At 59.4% G+C, this 13,361-nt stretch overlaps 1 protein-coding gene across 4 annotated transcripts in view; it reads right to left on the bottom strand.

Moving 5' to 3' along the window:
• LSP1 (lymphocyte specific protein 1) overlaps positions 1–13,062 on the bottom strand; it is a 35,518-nt gene extending 22,456 nt beyond the window's left edge. For 2 of the 4 annotated variants that reach the window (XM_055415213.2, XM_055415217.2), the window contains exon 1: positions 12,886–13,045. In XM_055415213.2, the coding sequence (XP_055271188.2) occupies positions 12,886–12,947 (62 nt within the window). In that variant the 5' untranslated portion in view covers positions 12,948–13,045. Of the gene's footprint in view, positions 1–11,818; positions 11,896–12,885 lie in introns of those variants that run through there. The other 2 variants (XM_055415216.2, XM_055415214.2) reach the window with 2 other exon arrangements.
• Positions 13,063–13,361: the final 299 nt, after the last annotated feature.

The raw sequence follows: 13,361 nt of genomic DNA, 5'->3' as shown, positions 1-13,361 counted from the left end.
TCTCTACCCCCCACCTCTTCTTGCTCTGTCTCTCCCCTGTCTGTCTGGCTGGTCTCCGGCTCTGACACCCCCTTCCCGTCTCCTCTCTCTGTCTGCGGGTCTGTGACCCTCCGTCCATCTGTCTGTCCTGACTCCTCTGGCCCCTGGGGGTCCCCTGGCTGGGCTGCCCACTGGCTGTCCCGGGCACCCCGAATGGCCCTGTCTCCGCGGCCCTGCGGGCTCCGGGGCTCCGAGCCCCTCTCCTGCGCCAGGACGCCCAGCAGCTGCTTCGCATTGGCCCCCCGCAGCGCCCTTCTCCGCTGGCCTCGGCCTCGTCCACAGCCACCCCCGGCTCCTTCTGAGACTAGTAAAAACATCAGAGGGAAACCCTCGCCGCCCAGCAGCCTGGGGCCTGAGCAAGACCTGGGAGGCCTGTGCCGGGCAGGCAGCCTCCCCCCACCTCCCGGTCCCCCTCCGGCCCTCGCCCCCGGCCTGGCCTGGCCGCCCGGGCCAGGCCTGGCTCCTCTGCCTGATGCCCTCTGACGCCCCCTGGTCCCACAGCCTGCTCTCTCCCCTCTGGTGTCTCCCTGTCTCTGGCTCCCTCCCCCCTCCCCTCCCCGCCGCTCCCTCCCTGGCCTCCATGTTCCCTTTGATTCTTCCCAGCCCTCTGCTCCTATTAGCACCTCGAGGGGCAGGCCGGGGCACCCCGGGAATGCCGTCGGCTCCCTGCTGGGGAGGCTGCTGCCCACCCCTGACTCTGACAGACAGCCCCGGGCGGCTCAGGGCACCAAGGCTCCTGAGGCCGCTGCAGGCTCGCCCGTCGGGGCGGGACAGCCGTGCTCCCCACCAGTGGCCAGTGGCACGAGGTCAGCGCAGTGGCCTGGCCGGCAGCCCCCCTTGCCCCCGGGCTCTGGCCGAGGCCCCAGGAGCAGCAGCCCAGCCCACTGTTCCTCTGGTTGGGCTGAAGCGCCCCTGGTGACTCATTGCGGAGCACAGCAGGCAACTGGCCGAACCGGGGAGGGCCCGACCCAGCTCGCCCTCGGGGAGTCCCCGAGGGCCAGCTCCAGGCTGGGCCGTCCTGTGTCCAGCAACTGGCTGGGCTCACCCATGCCCTCGACTGCCCTGAGAGGCCGATGCCACTGTAGACCCATGCCCCAGGTGGGAAGACCAAGGTTCAGATTGGTACCCGAGGTCAGAAGGTCAGGGCCGGGCAGAGCCAGAACCATGCCCGCCAGCCGCCTGCCGGCCACCCCAATGCTACTCCATGGCCTCTGCCTCCCTAACTCATCTGATCTCTGGCTGCGCCGGGCTGTCGGGGCTGGGAGCTCCTGCAGACGTGCAAGGGGACGAAGAGTGAGGTTGGGATCAGACCAGAGAGCGGGTGGGCGTGGGGTGAATACCCGTGTGTTGGAGGAGGCAGCAGCCTTCAGAGAGACTCCACGTGGCCCACAGGTCCTTGGTGACTGGGGGCAGTGCTGGCTGCTGGAGATTTTGTGGTGGTCCCTCTGGCTCAGACTAGCCCCCATGCATCAGGCTGCATCCCGTGACCCACACCGCCTTCCCTTGCACAAGCCAGGAGGGGCCAGAGACTGTGCGGGGTGTGCGGCAGAGGCCACTGTGCCCACTGTGCGTCCCAGCCCCCAGCCAGAGATGCAGAGACCCCCAGATGCTGGTGGGGCCAGTGGTGGGGGGACAGCAGGGCCGGGCTGTGGGTTGAGCCAGATCACCCCAGGAAAGGAAGCTTGCGTTTCGTTCCCATCTCGACTGGCCATATCCTCCTTGCCCCCTGCTCTTACTTCTGGAATCCCAGCCACACACAGCCAGGAGCGAAATGTGCCAAAGCATATTTCGGTTCAAAAGAAGGAAAAATATTTCCACAGGGGAAAGGGCTGCCTTGGGGTGGTGGGAGTTTCCTGCCCCTGAAACTTAAACAGAATTACACAATCGCTTATCAGACTGATGGGTGGGAGGTATTAATAGCAAGGGTAGAACTTTACATGCCGCGGTGAGGGTTCACGGCTTCACAACTAGGGCACGACCCAACAGGGAAAGTGGGGCAGAGAGAGCGTGTGGCGTCAGCGTCACCGTTTTCTCTCCACCCGTCCGTCCTCCACCATCTGCCGTCCACCCGTCCTGTATCTGTTCATCTGTCCATCCATCTTCCATTCAACATCAGTACGCGCATGCTCCATCCACCCGTCACCTATTCATCCCTCCCCCATAAACCCATCCGTCCATTTATTCAAAAGTCTCAATACATGTAAAGCATGTAAAAGCCGTAAGCATTTAGCTAGGTATCCATCCATTCCGAGCAAAGTAACTACTGAACGTCTGTTGGTCACTGTTACCCAGGCATTCATCAGTCTGTGTGTCCATTTGCCCAGTAACTACTGAACGTCTGTTGGTCACTGTTACCCAGGCATTCATCAGTCTGTGTGTCCATTTGCCCAGTTGCCCAGCTGGTGAGCCATGTGTCCGTTCTTGTGTGCCTCCTTCCACCCCTCTAAATACCCCGTTGTACTTACATTCATCTAAGTGTCAACGTTTCACCGACCTTCCCCCTTGTCCGTCCATTTATTTATCTGCCTATCCATCCATTCGTGTGTCCACCCGTCTTCCCACCTAGATTGTGCATGAAAATGTATATATTTGTCCTGTCACGTACATATTTGGGCTTCCCAGGTGGCACAGTGGTAAAGAATCCAGCTGCCAATACAGGAGCTGCAGGAGGTGTGGATTCAACCCCTGGGTCTGGAAGATCCCCTGGAGTAGGAATGGCCAACCTACTCCAGCATTCTTGCCTGGAAAACCCCATGGGCAGAGGAGCCTGGTGGGCTACAGTCCATCAGGGGTGCAAAGAATTGGACAGAACTGAGTGACTGAGAATGCACCCACACACACGTATTTATCCGTTATTTTGCCCGTAAGACCATCCAATGAGTCAATCTAAAGCCCTTACGGAGCGCCGTGAGCTGCCCGTCACCTTAGCTCCTGCTGTTTCCGTTCATCTACCCGTCCATCTGTCTGCCATCCACTCACTCATGTCCCACTCAGTCCTGTCCGGCTCTTGGCGACCCCCACGGACTGTAGCCCCCAGGCTCCTCTGTCCATGGGATTCTCCAGGCAAGAACACTGGAGTGGGTTGCCATGCCCTCCTCCAGGGGATCTTCCCGACCCAGGGATCAAACCCCAGTCTCTGGCATTAACAGGCAGATTCTTTACTATCTGACCTACAAGGGAAGCCCTCATCCAACAAACCATCTATTTATTCATCTCTAAATTTATCTTTACGTTGTTGTTCAGTGAATAAGTCGTGTCTGACTCCTTGGAACCCCGAGAACCACAGCACGCCAGGCTTCCCTGTCCATCACCAACTCCCAGAGTTTGCTCGAGTTCACGTCCATTGAGTCGGTGATGCCATCCAACCATCTCATCCTCTGCTGCGCTCTTCCCCTTAGGCCTTCAATCTTTCCCAGCACCAGAGTCTTTTCAAATGAGTCAGCTCTTCACATGAGGTGGCCAAAGTATTGGAGTTTCAGTTTTAGCATCAGTCCTTCCAGTGAACACCCAGGATTGATCTCCTTTAGAATGGACTGGTTGGATCTCCTTGCAGTCCAAGGGACTCTCAAGAGTCTTCTCCAGCACCACAGTTCAAAAGCACCAATTCTTTGGCACTCAACCTTTTTTATAGTCCAACTCTCACATCCATACATGACTATTGAAAAAACCATAGCTTTGACTACGTGGACTTTTGTTGGTAAAGTGATGTCTTCGGTTCTTAATACACTGTCTAGCTTTGTCACAGCTTTCCTTCCAAGAAGCAAGTGTCTCCCAATTTCATGGCTGCATTCACCATCCACAGTGACTTTGGAGCCAAGAAAACAAAATCTGCCACTGCTTCTACTGTTTCTCCTTCTATTTCCCATGAGTTGATGGGATCAGAAGCCGTGATGTTAGTTTCTTGAATATTGAGTTTTAAGCCAGCTTTTTCACTTGCCTCTTCCACCTTCATCAAGAGGTTCTTTAGTTCCTCTTCGCTTTCTGCCATTAGAGTGATATCATCTACATAGCTGAGGTTGTTGATATATCTTCCAGCAATCCTGATTCCAGCTTCTGATTCATCAACCCCAGCATTTTGCATGATATACTCTGCCTATCATGTATGGGTGTGAGAGTTTGACTATAAAGAAAGCTGAGTGCCGAAGAATTGATGCTTTTGAACTTGGTGTTGGAGAAGACGCCTGAGAGTCCCTTGGACTGCAAGGAGAGCCAACCAGTCAATCCTAAAGGAAATCCGTCCTGAATATTCACTGAAAGGGCTGATGCTGAAGCTGAAACTCCAATACTTTGGCCACCTGATGCAAAAAAACTGACTTGTCAAAAAAGACCCTGATGCTGGGAAAGATTGAAGGCAGCAGGAGAAGGGGACGACAGAGGATGAGATGGTTGGATGGCATCACCGACTCAATGGACATGAGTTTGAGTAAATTCTGGGAGTTGGTGATGGGCAGGGAGGCCTGGCGTGCTGCAGTTGATGGGGTCGCAGAGTCGGACACGACTGAGCGACTGAACTGAACTGAACAAGTTAAATAAGGAGGGTGACAACAGGCATACTTAACATACTTCTTTCCCGATTTTGAATCAGTCAGTTGCTCCATGTAAGGCTCTAACTGTTGTTTCTTGACCTGCACGCAGGTTTCTCAGGAGGCAGGTCAGGCGGTCTGGTGTTCCCGTCTCTTCAAGAGTTTTCCAGTTGATTGTGATTCACAGTTAAAGGCTTGTGTTGTAGTCAACAAAGCAGAAGTAGATGTTTTTCTGGAGTTCCTTACTTTCTCTATGAGCCAACAGATAGCAATTTGATCTCTGGTTCCTCTGCCATTTCTAAACCCAGCTTTTACATCTGGAAGTTCTCAGTACACATAATGCTCAAGCCTAGCTTGAAGGATTTTGAGCATAACCTTACTATCATGGAAATGAGCGCAGTTGTCCAGTAGTTTGAGAATTCTTTGGCATTACCCTTTTATGGGAGTAGAATGAAAACTGACTTTTCCAGTCCTGTGGCCACTGCTCAGCTTTTCAAATTTGCTGGCATATAGAGTGCAGCACTTTAACAACATCATCTTTTCATATTCAAAACAGCTCAACTGGGATTCCATCACCTCCACTAGCTTCCTTCGTAGTGATGCTTCCTAAGGCCCACTTGACTTCACCCTCCAGGCTGTCTGACTCTAGGTAAGTGATCACACCATCGTGATTATCTGAGTCATTAAGAACTTTTTTGTACAGTTTTTCTGTGCATTCTTGCCACCTCTTCTTAATCTCTTCTGCTTCTGTTAGGGTCATATCGTTCTGTCCTTTATCGAGCCCATCTTTGCATGAAATGTTCCCTTAGTATCTCTGATATTCTTGAGGAGATCTCTAGTCTTTCCCATTCTATTGTTTTCTTCTATTTATTTGCATTTTTCACTTAGGAAGGCTTTCTTATCTCTCCTTGCTACTCTTTGGAGCCCTGCACTCAGATGGCATATCTTGCTATTCTTTGGAGCCCTGCACTCAGATGGTGTATCTCTCCTTTTCTCCTTTGCCTTTAGCTTCTCTTCTTTTCTCAGCTATTGTAAGACTTCCCAGATAACCATTTTGCTTTCTTGCGTTTCTTTTTCTTTGGGATGATTTTGGTCACTGCCTCCTGTGCAGTGTTATGAACCTCTGTCCATAGTTCTTCAGGCACTCTATAAGATCTAAGCCCTTGAATCTATTTGTCACTTCCACTGTATAATCATAAGTGATTTGACTTAGGTCATACCTGAAAGACCTATTGGTCATAGCTGCACAGCTTAGTTTCTTCAATTTAGGCCTGAATTTTGCAATAAGGAGCTAATGATCTGAGCCACAGTTAGCTTGAGGTCTTGTTTTTGCTGCCTGTAGAGAACTTCTCCATTTTTGGCTGCAAAGCATATAGCGAATCTGATTTTGGTGTCGATCATTTGGTGACACCCATGTGCGGAGCTGTCTCTCATGTTGCTGGAGAGGGTGTCTGCTGTGACCAGTGTGTCCTTCTGACAAAGCTCCGTCAGCCTTTTGCCCTGCTTTATTGTGCACTTGAAGGCCAAGCTTGCCTGTTATTCCACGTATCTCTTGACTTCCTACTTTTGCATTCCAATCCCCTATCGTGAAAAGGGCATCTTTTTTTGGTGTTACTGCTAGAAGGTCATGTAGGTCTTCAGAGAACTGGTCAGCTTCAGCTTCTTTCGTGTCAGTGGTTGGGGCATACTGTAATGCTAACTGTTTTGCCTTGGAAGTGAACCAAGACCATTCTGTCATTTTTGAAATTGCACCCACGTACCTCATTTCAGACTTTTTTGTTGACCGTGAGGGCTACTCCATTTCTTCTAGGGATTCTTGCTCACAGTAGTAAACCTAATGGTCATGTGAATTAAGTTTGCCCGCTCATAAAAACCTACCAATTATGTATATCCACCTGCATTTATCTGTCCGGCTATTTGTGTGTAACATTGCATTTATTTACCCATGCACTGTAGTTCCTGTGTCTGTCCGCAAGCCGTCCATCCATCATCCATCTACCTTTCCCTTTACTCACACAGCCACCCACACACTCAGCCACCCGAAATTCATCCATCCATTTAATCAACTTCCATCTGTCCAGCTATCATCCATCCATCCATCCACCCATTATCAGTCCATTTTCAATCCAGCCATCCAGCCACCTACCTCCCCACCAATCAATTCACACATCGCCCATCCACCCAGACACCCCTCCGTTCATGCATTTATCAATCTACGTATTCTCTCATCCACCCGTCCGTCCAGCCAGCTGCCCGTCCACCCCAAATTCATCCGTCTGCCCAGCCACGCATCAGCCACTCACTCATTCACCACCTGTCCATCCCCCATGCTCCTGCCATCCATCTGTCCGTCCGTCCGTCCGTCACCTAGTTGTCCCTCCGTCCTACTTTCTTCATCTCCCTTTCTTTTCCTTTAAACTCTTCCCTTGTTGAGCCTTTCTATCCTTTGTCCTTTCTTTTGTGACTAGAACACGGCTCACAAGCTTGTGGCTGCAGGAGATGAAGGCGCTGCCCTCTCCCAGCAAGGTTAGTGCCACCACAGAGCTTAACCAGGGGCTGGGGAGGGAGGGGTCTGTCCTCTTGTTTAGACATTCACACATTCACGCTTACAGAGCTGCATCTCGGTGAAAGGTGCATCAGGGACTTCCCTGGTGGTCCAGAGGTTCAGATTCTGCCTTGCAACGCAGGAGTCGCGGGTCCAGGGACTAAGCTCGCACACGCCTCAGAGTGACCAAGCCCACACAGCAGCTACTGAGCCGCGGGCCCTGGAGCCCGTGAGCTGCCTGGAGAGTCCATGCGCCAGAACGAAAGATTCCACGTGATCACTGAAGTTCCCACGTGCTGTCACTAAGATCCAGTAAAGCCAGATCAATGAATTTTTTTAAAAAAAGATGTATCAAGCAGTGGGAGCCCATGAGGGACGGAGTGTGGCAGAGGGATCAGGGCGGGTGATCTCTGGGGCAGCGGCTCCCAGGTGGCTCTGGCACAGCAGGGTTCCCGAGTGCCCATCTGTCTTACGTGTGCCTCGGTCCAGCAAGGGGAGAGGGGCCCGCGTGGTGCTGTGGTGGGAGGCCCATGAAGCTGGGATTTGGGGAGGGGCTGGGCCCAGGAGAAAGGCCCATGCTGTCTTTCCAGATCCCTCTAGAATCAGCTGGCTGGATCCATCTGTCCCAAGTCCCACTTCTCTTTTAAAGAGGAGAGGGCGCGTGGGCAGCCTTGGGACCTCCGTAGGGAAGCCGTCCGCAGCGCAGGCTCCTCTCCCAGAGGGGCACAGACCCCTTTGGAGTGAGGGGCTTGTGTTTTCCCCCGGGGAGGGAAAGGGGCAGCATCTGAAGCCCCACCTCCCGGTCACAGAGTCGAGCGGCAACCCTCTCCCGGTCTTCACTCCCCCGGGGGACAGTGGGGAGGCTGAGGTTGCACCCACCACCACCAGCCAGTTCTGCCCCCTACTCGCCGCTAGCTGTGCCTGTCGACCGCTGCGTCCTCCTGCCCCCAGCGCTGGCCCTGCTCCAGGCTCCTGTGAGGCGAGGGGCACCCAGCTCCCAGGTTCCCAGTCAGCCCCTCCCCAGCAGCCGGGGGGACCAGACAGAGCTCCGTCCTCCACCCACCCACTCCCACCCTCCTGGCTCGGAGGTGGGGAGCTGACGGAGTGCGGACAGACAGGCCTGGCCCCAGGAAAGGGCCAGGGCTTTCCTCTCCCATCACCCCCAGCCCTTATCTGACTGTGTCTGGCACTGCAGGGCCGTGCTGGCCGGTGAGGAGCCTGATCTTCCCCGTCCCCTTATCTCCTGTAAACTCCACACAATCACAGGCCGGCCCGGCCCCTCCCCGCAGGCTCACGTGTGTTGGGGAGGTGTGGGGCCTTCCCTTTGGCTGAGCCTTCCCAGGGCCTGCACCCCGCCTGTGCCTTCCCCGCTGGGTCTCCACGCATCATGGCAGGATCAGGGAGGTTTGGGAACTGCCCTCACTGGTGGCCTTGTGGCCCAGGACCCCTCCCCACCCCTTTCTCCAAGAAGGCCTTGAGCAGCCGATGGAAAGAGGGCCCTGAGACGCATAGGCCTGGGGCTGGGCCTGGGGAGACGCTGAGGGCGCCTCTGCAGGGGGCCCTGGAGAGGACCTGCCCGCCCACCGCTGCTGAACCCCATCTCCGCTTTGGGGCGGACCCCGGGGCATCTTCTGGGTTGTTCCCTATTTGGGGTGGCTCTCCAGCTCCCAGAACACTCAAGGGGCACCAGCGTGTGGGGATTCTGAGGGCCTCCGAGGGCAGCCCAGCCAGCTCTGGGTTCCCCCGACGCCTCGCTGCATCTCAGGGGGCCTGGGCCCCTGTAGGAAAGCAGATGCTCAGAGCCGGCGACCAGCCGCCCTCCAGCAGCAGGTACAGCCCTCAAGCCTCAGCTCTGCCCGTGGAAAGGGGGCCCTGGCACCGGCCTGCCTGGCAGGGCCGTGAGCATCTTGGTTTCCAGCACTCAGCGAGGCCGGTTCAGGGTGTGAGCGATGACTCTGCAGTTCAGGAAACTGAGACCTCGGGGTGGGGTGCAGTCACCCCAGAAAGTCCCAGGCCAGGTGCAGCAGTGGGCGCCATCTGCCCTGGGGCTTTGGGCCCACCCAGCCCCTGCCCTGGGTCAGAATGGAAGAAGGCAAAGGCGACACTCAGGGCCGGCCTGGGGGGCTTCTCACCATTGCCCGAGGCGGGCTGGCCCTCGCTCTGGGCCCTGCAAGGGGTGCCACTGCAGAGGCAGGCCGGGGCAGGGGGCGTGGGGGGAGGCAGTGCCGCTTCGACCCACAGTGCCCCTCTGGCAGGGCCGCCCATCCTGGCCCCAAGACCCCCCTGGTTCTGCCCCGGTGGCTCCAGGATTGTTCTCTGAGGAGGCAGATGGGGACCAGGAAGGGGGTGGGGAGGCAGGGAAGGGTTTCCGGCTTCCCAAGTCGCAGGGTGGGCCCTGCAGTGACTTCCCCAAGTGTGTGTGAAGGTCCTTTCCCTCCCCCGCACCGAGGAGGGGATGTGAAGGGTCCAGATGGAGGCGGGAGGAGGAGCAGAAGGAAGGCATCCATCATCTGCGCTGAGCTCAGCCTTCCCGCTCCCCTGGGAAATTTCCGGGCGCCCGAGACCCCTGACCTGGGGGAGGAGGAGATGAGGCCCACCTGGGGGTCCTGAGGCCTGACCCAGCTCTGACTGCCGCCCCCGGATCTGGCCCCAGTGTGTGGCCCCCATCCCTCCGCCCCATCAGCCCGCACGGCTGGGGGGCCGTCAGCCCTCCTGAGCAGGCTTTGGCGCCACTCACTGCTCCAGGTCGCGTGCCCAGCTGTACCAGGTGGTGCTGGGCCTGCTGGGAGGGCAAGTGGGAGACAGGGAGAGTCATGGGGTGCCTGGGGTTCCCCACCCAGGGCCTCTCCGGTGCCATGGGCCCCTCCCACCCTGGCTCCCTTGGTGGGACGTGTCCCTGGGCTCCGGATGGATGTGTCCAAGGCCTCTGGGCCGGCTTGGCCCTTCCTCCACTGCCTGCTACCCCGTGCAGACCAGTGGCCTTTGTCCTGCAGACCCTGCAGCGCAGAAGGCAGGCTCGACAGGGCCTGTAGGGACAGATGGCCCAGAGAAGGGGCCTGCAGGCTGTTCCCCTGCTGCCCGCCTGCCCCCTGAGCTTGGCACATGGAGCAGTGAGGGGGCAGCGTCACCTGAGCGGGGGTCACACCCTATCTGGCAGGCCGGGAAGGGGACAGTGGCCTGGGGGTCAGGGAGACACCCACTCACCCCATCCCAGCCCTGCCCCGGGAGGAGACAGACCGGAGCTCTACACGGGCCCCCGCCGTGGGCAGTGGCGGATGCAAAGGGAACCTGGGGTAGGGGCCACCAGGGGAGGGGAGCTAAGAGGAAACTTCGGAAGCCTGGAGAGGGGGTGGGGCAGCCAGGGAGGTTGAGGAAGGTCCTGTCTAAAGTCTGCGGTGATTCTAGCACCTTCCAGAATGGGGAAGGGCTGGGAAGGTCAGACTGTGGAGCAGTGAGGGCCGTGTGGCCGGGGCAGCAGTGGCCACCCTGGGTGTGGATCGTGCCACTCCTTTGGCACACGACTCCATGCGTGGAAGGACGTGGTCCCATGGCTTGTGGACAAAGAGCATGGCCGGGGAAGGGGTAAGGGTCTGCAGGCCACCCTGTCGTCCCAGCCAACTGGGGAGGTGCAGGGCTGCAGCTGGGGCGGCGGGGGAGGCAGGGAGGGCCCTGGGATGCTGCCTGCGGGTGGCGGCGGGCGCAGGGAGGACCTGCGTACTCCAGCCTGGCCTCGGGGAGTGCTGGGGCACCCATGGGCCTCCAAGGCGTCTGGGGAGGTTTGAGGGGGCAGGTCCCGTGCTCGGGCAGTCTGAGGGGGTGGCTTGCTCTGGACCTACCGACCTGACGGTTCTGCTCTGGGCAGCCAGTGGGGGCTGGGAGACAGACCTTGGCAGTCTCTGAGCTCTGTTTTCTGCCCGAGCAGACCCTGGCCCTCCGGGGGGCCCCGGGGAGGGGCTTCCCAGCCACAGGTCCCCTACCTGGGCGTCGGGGACTTCTCTGTCACCCCGAACAGGAAAATCCCTGCTTCCCTCTGTCATCGTGTGAAACGAGAACCACCCCCCGCCCCGCCCTGGGTCTCAGTTTCATGCTGAAAGGTCAGGACGCACACCGTGCCGGGGGTGGGTGTCGCGGGGGCGCCCAGCTCCAGGGTGGAGGTGTCTCTGGACTGGTCCTTCTGCCGAGCCCCACGGACAGGCCCCGGCGAGCCGCCCGGCCTGGGGCGGGTGGCTGGGTGCGCCGTCGGCCCCTCTCCTCCGCGTGCAGTGGGGGCTGGTCAGGGACGGGGCCAAGGAGCGGGCAGGCCCCTGCCAGGCCGCGCAAGCCGTGCCCTTCTATGGGCATGCGGCGGCCGGAGGCGCACGGGAGCCCGCGCCGGGCGGTGCTGGCGTGAGGAGCCCGAGCAAGGACACAGCTGTTCCCGTCACCTGCTCCGTGCGGCAGGGCCGGCCCCGCAGGAGGACGGCCGCCTCCCCGGGGCGCCAGGCCTGGGTCGAGCCTCCTTCCCCTCCCCTACGGCAAGCAGCGGGTCCTGCCCTGTACGCCCCGGCTACCCCCGACAGCCTGGGGCGGGCACGCGTGCCCCGACACTCCCGGACCCAGCTGCCCCGCTGCTGCCCAGCTGCCCCTGCCCCCCAGGACTGAGCCCCGCGGCCCCCCGCCCAGGGCTCCCCTGGAGCTTGGCCGGGAGGAGACACCCTTGTGCCTCCCTCACCTGCCTGTGCGTGCGCCTTGCCGACAGCTCCAGCCTCCCTTCCTCGTCAATAAAGGCATCATCACTGAACCGGGTGCCACTGCCTCCAGCCCCCGTGGGAGAGCTGGGGGCGGAATCCACTTTGCAAGGAAAGCCTGAGGCCGCAGGGAGCCCGGCCTGTGGTGGCTCGGCCGGCGGGGGTCCTAGTGGGCCGGCTGGCTCTCCCTTCGCCCGCTCCCCGCAGCGGCTCTGGAGCGTGGGGGGCAGCTGGTCGGCTCCACCTCAGTCCTGTGGCTCTGAGCGTCTCACCCCCTCCCTCTGCCCCTCCCTTTCTGCCGTCCTCCCTCTGGGCCCGTGGCCTCTCTCCACACGGCTGCCCACGCCCTGACCGTCAGGACGTCCATCCATCCACTAGCCCTGGCCGCTCCCGTGTGCAGCCCCTGCACCGTGGGACCGTCAGACCCCCACAGCCAGGGACCCCTCCTCCCCCACCCCCAGAGCCCGGCGGCCTCCTGCAGACGCCCGGGTTGCCAGCGTCCCCTCCCAGCTCCGGCTGTGCCCACGCGCAGCCCACCCGGAGCGCCGGTCAGCCCCTCAATTCCCACCACCTGCCGGGCGATCAGAACCCGCAGCACCCTCTGCCTCCTCACCCCCAGCGGGGCAGGGCGGCCCGGAAGAAGGCCGGGCCAGACTCCCAGAACAGGCTTCAAGGGTCCTGATGCTGAGCACCCCTTCTTGACCAGGCCTCCTGGACAAGGCCAGCCCCACCTCTTGCCCTCACAGTCTCCGCCCTGCCTGCCCAAGGCTGGGGCTCTTCCCTGGGCGTCCAGCCCACCTGGAACCCCGTTCGCATCCCACTGGCGGGTAGGTGAACCCTCGTCTCCCAGAGAGGCCCAGTTCAGCGGTAGATGCAAGAGGCATCTAGCTGCCCTGGGCGGGGTAGGGACAGGGACCCAGGAAGCCGCCCTGCAGCCTGTGAGCCGTGTCTGGGCCCCGCAGTGCCACAGACCTCGGGTTAAGCGCGGCCCTACAATGTGCGGATGCAAAGGCTTGTGTGGACCTGGGCATGCGTGTGGCCCGGGCCTTACCCTGAGCCGTCTTCCGCCAGCAGCTCCCGCCGCTCCTCGGGGTGGCCGGGAGCCTCCGCCATGGGTCCTCGCTGTGCGTGTGAGCTGCAGCTCTGGGCACTTCCTGGGGCGGCCGCCTCGGAGCCCCCACCCCCAGCCGGGTTTCACTTCCCCCTTCCGACTGCAGGTTGAGGTTTGGAACACATCAGGCCTGAGGTTGGGGTGTTGTTTTCTAATCTGTTGCTGCAAGAGGAGAAGAGAAAAAAAACACGAGTCACCAGGAAGTGTTAAGCAAGTTGCAGGGGCCTGGAGGGCCCAAAGGCGGAGGTGAGGCTGAGGTGCAGGGTGTGGGGGCTGGGACCCCTCATGGGAGCCCCCCACCCGCATGCAGTCCCAGCCTCCACGTCCACCTCTGCACGGCTGCTGTCCCCAGGCAAAGGGCCCAGGCCCGGTCCCTAAGCCTCCACATGAAGCTGGTGACCTCCCCGGGTGGAGTC

The sequence above is a fragment of the Moschus berezovskii genome, chromosome 25, assembly GCF_049115385.1.
Source record: "Moschus berezovskii isolate FMDL1 chromosome 25, NW_MosBer_1.0, whole genome shotgun sequence".
NCBI classification, from domain to species: Eukaryota; Metazoa; Chordata; class Mammalia; order Artiodactyla; family Moschidae; genus Moschus; species Moschus berezovskii.
This window is presented reverse-complemented; position numbering and strand designations above follow the sequence as displayed.